Genomic DNA, 5,744 nt, shown 5'->3' with positions numbered 1-5,744 from the left:
AAATTTTAAGTTTCTTGCACACATTTATTTTGTCAATATCCTGAAACCAATATCCACAGTTTCGGTCTCTGTACTTCCTCTAACCATCCGTCAGTTGCCTTCAAGGGGTCAGATATTTGTTTGTCTCCAGCTATCAACAAGGACCTGTCATTTTCGACGGCAGCGCGCTCTTCCTCCTTTGTCGGCACTAATGGTACTTTCTGTACAGATGAAGCACACGCAAGCACAACCAGCTCTTCTTTCCATTTCTGTCCACTGCCGTACGTAGTCCTGGTTGTAACAGGCAATCCGCGGAGCTCACAAAAAAGCTTTAAATCGTCAACTTTCCAGCGGTTGAAATGATCCAAATCACAGCACTCCTCGCTGCTTTCCGCCGCCATAGCTTGTGGGTTGGTAGCCGAAAAATTTTGCCTACCCATAATGCACCGCGCGGCCTGAGATGCGCACTTCGCTTATTAAAAAGTCTGCCGGTCACAGAGCTTTCTCCTACCATGCACCAGCTCTGTGGAACGATCTCCCAGCACACATACGACAGTCGGATTCTGTGGAGACTTTTAAATCATGTTTAAAGACTCATTTGTTTTCCTTGTTTTATCATTAGTGTTATGTGTTTTTATTCTTGTATTCTTTTATGGTTTTGTCTTTTTATTGTGCTTTTAAAATTTTAATTCAGTTTTCTCTGTTTTTATGCTGGGTGAAGAGCCTTGAGGCTATCTCATCGCAAATTGGCACTAATATACGTAAATTAATAGTATGTCCAAGTATGTCCCCCTTGTGAGAAGGCAGCCCGCGCACACCAGGACGGTGAGGAGGTGGACACAGGGGGCGGCTGAGGCACTGCAGGACTGCTTTGGGTCAACGGACTGGGAGGTACTCTGTGAGCCACATGGGGGGGATATCGACGATATGACTGACTGCATCACAGACTACATTAGATTCTGTGAGGACATCATCATGCCAGCCCGGACTGTGCACTGCTTCTCAAACAATAAGCCCTGGATTACAAGTGACCTGAAGGCCCTTCTAAATAAATAGAAGATGGCGTTCACGTCGGGAGACAGAGAAGAGCAGAGGGGAGTGCAGCGTGAACTCAGAGAGACTCTGAGGTCATGCAAGGACAATTACAGGAGGAAGCTGGAGTTTAAACTCCAGCAGAACAGTGTGAGCTGTGGACGGGAATAAAGCACATCACGGGGATGAAGGGGAGAGACAGGCAGTCTCCGGGGAGCCTGGATAGGGCAAACCAGTTCAACCTGTTTCTTAATAGGTTTAGCTCAACTCCTACCACCCCCCTGACACCCCCATCCCCCCACACACCTACACTGTCCCAAACTGCTCAATCCATCCAGCAGCGCTCTCCTGTACAGTACCTCTCCATCTGCACCCCCTCCAAAGACATGCGGGTTAGGTGGATTGGAATCTTTAAATTGTCCTTAGGTGTGCGTGTGGGTGTGTCTGTGTTTGTTTGTCTGTTTGTGGCCCTGCGGTGGACTGGCGTCCTGTCCTGGGTGTACCCCGCCTCACGCCCTATGACTGCTGGGATAGGCTCCAGCCCCCCGTGACCCTTAATTGGACTAAGCGGTAGGAGATGGATGGATGGATGGATGTTACAAAGAAAAAAGAAAGAAATGTTGACTGTAAAAACAGATCCCAGGATGCACTGCTGTCCAAATCTTTATCAATACCTCACTAGCCGAAGCTGCTTCCCCTCATCAAATATCACATTATGACATTCACTCACTAGTTGCAAAGGTGAAAGACCTTTATTTACAATATTATACAAAAAGATATCTACATTTTTGTAGCCCTTTTGTTTCTTTGGTTTGCCTTTGCAAATCACACTTGAAATAAAACATGAAATAAAATATTTCAACTTTGAAACATGTTTTTTAAAACCTGTATTTGACGTTGACAGTCTCACTGACATTCAAAAAGCCATAAATTACATCTTTCTGAAGTTCTCCAGGATGAAGCACTCAAAGTGTCTACCTACACACCTGTGTGTCAGCACACAGATGGGCATCCTGTGGAACTTGGGGTTCTTGTTACAAAAAAAGGTGGCATGAATACTGGCAGAATGTCTACAACATGACCCCAGGACCTTTCCATGGGTGCACAGTGCAGCTGTGCACGAGTGGTTTTCAAAATATAAAAATGATGGCAGCAGCATTACAGGAGCTCAGTGTCCTGGAGGTGCAGCGCAAACCAGACTTGGAATCAAAGCCTGTCTAATCACTTCACTGCTTCTTTTTTTTTGCAGTAGACTCTCACATGTTTAGGGCATGACAAACAGGAAATGTTATCAGAAGGATCTGGTTTCCTATGCAGCCTGCTAGAAAATACAGCTCCACCATAGAGGTTATGTGCGGTTTGCAGCGTGGATGGTTTTTCAACTTCAACAAAAAAAGCACTGTCAGAAAACCGATAAAAGTTTTTGTTTTCCTTTTTAAATGTGAGACAATAGAACACATACATGCAATGGATTTTCACAAAAGGCAATAAAGAGCTTGACTGTGCTGAGCCAGGACATTTTAAGTTATAAAAACAACAAAAACAACTAATGAACATGTTTTATAAAATTTGGTGAAAATGTTGGGCCAAAAAATGGATTCAATATGTTATTTTCTTAAACACGAGAGAAGAACACAGTTGTTACACATTTTAATTATTTATCACTATGGTCTACTTGCCTCACGCCCTGTGACTGAGGGGATTGGTTCCAGCTCCATGACCCTTAATTGGTATAAGCAGGTACAGAAAATGCATGGGTGGATTATGGTCTATTTAACAACCCTTTATTGTATTGGGTTTTGTTTTTAAGTTTTAGGCCCTGTCCATTCTCCATGTAATGTGAGTTAAAAAGGCCATCCGGTGTAAAACTTGTGTCAAATCAACATGCAGATGCACCTGGAATGTCTAACCTGGAAAACAACCCCCACATTCTGGAGTACTTCACCAAATCGGGGCAGAGTGGAGGGACAGAAGAATTTGCTTTTTTTTTTTTTTTTTTAAATCACTGGAGTTAAATCCTCTAATGAGTGTCCTTCTTGTTTATTTAATTACTGGCTTGATGATACCATTTTTCCCCATTCACTTAAAACTGTTTAAAGAACATTCAGGACACGTTAAAGACTAGAATGGCACTCAGTAGAGTGCGCACCTGTCAAATCCTAAAACATCTACTTCTTTATCCAGATGTGGACAAAGAAAAAGCAGTTTCTGTTCCAGTACAGAACCAATAGCGAGGCACATATGTGAGAAGCACCAAACTTTGAACATACACACACAAAATTTTATACATATCTGCCACTCTGCATCCCTGCAGGAAAGTTAGAAGAAAATCAGTCCATTGATACACCAACAAACCAAGTAAAGCATAAACCTGGAACCTCCTGGTGGGGGTCAACTATGTGTTCTAGGCAGACTGAACATCAGTTAAGCATGATGCAGTGAGTCTGTTGATTTGGTTTTGGCAATCAGACAAAGGTCTTTTGTGCACAAACCAGGGGGTTATCCTGGACCAACCTCCACATTTTGAGCAGCTCCTGTGCATTCAGTTTGTGCACCACAATGAGGTTTTTATAGAAGCAGGGCTCACTGTTCATTGGGCTCATTCGCCGTCTGGTGATGCCAAAGGTCTTGAAGCCCGGGTGCATCTCTGGGCTCAACTGAAGCTTCTGCAGACACATCCCCAAAAACACATCATCAATGGGGTACAACTGCAGGTCCTCAGACACCACAAAGAGCCTCCTGGCCAAATGGGCAGACATGAGAAACCCCCCACCTCCCACGTAGGGGGGGTATGGCTTATTATACAGCTCCTTTGGGATGTAGTATTTACTCTGTCGGTTTCGGATGGGGATGGCCTTGGTGATTGTGTCACCAACAAACAAGTTGTCTACTTTGTTCTCCTCCACTTTGAAGCCAATGAGATCCAGCAGGTTGTGTGTGTTGACAAACACGTCATCATCTCCTTTGAATATGAACTGAATGCTGGAACAGTAGATGTCAAACCACTTGAGAAAGTTGACCTCCTTCAGTGTCAGGTTGAAGAAGGTGTCCATGAAGTCCCACTGCAGGATGTCCCCGTAGATCCGGTCCTCGTACTCAATTAGTTTCTGGAGGTTCTTGGTGTCTTTGCCAGTATTGGGACTCCCCAGGAGGAATAAAGATCTGATTTTCTTCCCGTCTACCGTGCGCTTCCTGCCCCAGGTTTTACGCACGGCCTCGCGCCGGTCGTGCTGCTCGATGACGGACTTGACCACCATCAGGAGGTGCACTTCTCCGTCCGCGCACTTCTCTGGGTGGTTGATCAGCATCGGGAAGTACCTGCAGTGTCGGTGCAGCACAAACTGGTGAAATCTCGAGTCCAAGCGCCGGAACCAGTCCTTAGTCCTGACCGTGGCGTCCTCGCTGCAGGTGAGGACCTGCGCGTCCCAGACAGCCGCAGTCACGTTGGAGACGCGCTGCGCATCCGAGTGCGCCCCGACAGGCAGAGGGTCCTCGGCAAGTTTCACAGCGCCCTTCTTGAAGGAAAAACAGCCTGACCCGCACCATCGGGCGTCTCTCACATTTTTCAGTCCCGCCGCGTCCTTTTCCGACACCTTCAGCTTATGGATCATGAGAAAGGAGGCGAAGACCAGAGACGCGCTCAGCAGCGGTTTCAGCAGCCCGACCCGCTTTCTCCGGAAAAAGTGATCCATGCCTCTTACTGCGGCGTCCGCAAACTTTCACACGCTGCTGCGCATTTCGTCGGAACATGTTTCAAACCTCTGCCACCCGGTCGAGTCCACCACCGCCGCCTGTCCTCGTGTGGACACCCAAGAATGTGTCCCTGGCTGCGTGGGAGCGCTGGTCTTAAAGTGGCCCCGGGGCCCCTGTTTGCCATGCCGGTAGTCAGTCACAGGGCTCCTGGCGTGCTGGAAGGTGGCGCATGTTGTTCCGCACCTCTCCAAAGCTGGAATGTGACGCACTGACTGGAAACCTGCGGCGGACTCTCTGATGGACCCCCCCCCCCCGGCACACATGTCTCCTCCCCCTCACTGATCTGGGACCAGCAGGTTCTCCCGTCTCAGTACCCGGACAGGAGCGCACCTGAAACAAAGCTCTGCAATGTTCTCCTCGTTTGCATGTCACCAAGCCCCGCGTCACATACTTTTAGTATAATTCCTCCAGTAAACACTCTTTTTGGAGCTTAGAGGATTATGACTGACTGCTTAATTTTTTTCTCTGCAGAGTGAGAGTTTGTCGCCCTCTTTTGGACATTATATGTAATGACATACTTCTGTCAGGGAGAAAATAACAATTCTAATAATAATAATAAAAAGTATTGTTAGATCACTTTTTAGTTCAGTTATTACTTATATTGGCAGTGACATGTCTCTGGGTCCTTTGAGATTGAGAGGTGCCTGGGAAGAGCTTGTGGAGGTCACTATGGACAGAGGTGTTCGGCGATGCTGAATCTTTGCAGGTGAATGAAGTTCCAAGTCTTTAGGGTCCTGCATGGAGCACTCTGTCTTGCTGTATGGTTGTGAGACTTGGACGCTAACCAGTGACCGATGTCTTTGGAATTAGGTGTCTTTGATGAATCCTTGGATAGCTGGCACTGTTGTCTCACAGCAAGAAGGTCATGGGATTGCTTCCCAACTGGGTCTTTCTGTGTGGAGTTTACATGTTCTTCCTGTGTTTGTGTGGGTTCCCTCTAGGTGCTTCGGCTTCCTCCGACTTCTAAAGACATGCGGGTT

The 5,744-nt window shown here is 46.8% G+C and overlaps 1 protein-coding gene across 1 annotated transcript; it reads right to left on the bottom strand.

The window, feature by feature from the left end:
* Nucleotides 1-1,906: 1,906 nt before the first annotated feature.
* On the bottom strand, nucleotides 1,907-5,013 carry b3gnt7l (UDP-GlcNAc:betaGal beta-1,3-N-acetylglucosaminyltransferase 7, like). Its single transcript, XM_034171923.1, has one exon. It carries the CDS (start codon nucleotides 4,701-4,703, stop codon nucleotides 3,477-3,479), a length of 1,227 nt encoding a protein of 408 aa, XP_034027814.1. The 5' UTR covers nucleotides 4,704-5,013; the 3' UTR covers nucleotides 1,907-3,476.
* Nucleotides 5,014-5,744: the final 731 nt, after the last annotated feature.

This window comes from Thalassophryne amazonica, chromosome 6 (genome assembly GCF_902500255.1).
Source record: "Thalassophryne amazonica chromosome 6, fThaAma1.1, whole genome shotgun sequence".
Taxonomy (NCBI): Eukaryota; Metazoa; Chordata; class Actinopteri; order Batrachoidiformes; family Batrachoididae; genus Thalassophryne; species Thalassophryne amazonica.
Note: the sequence above shows the minus strand (reverse complement) of the source record. Positions and strands in the feature narration are given on the sequence as shown.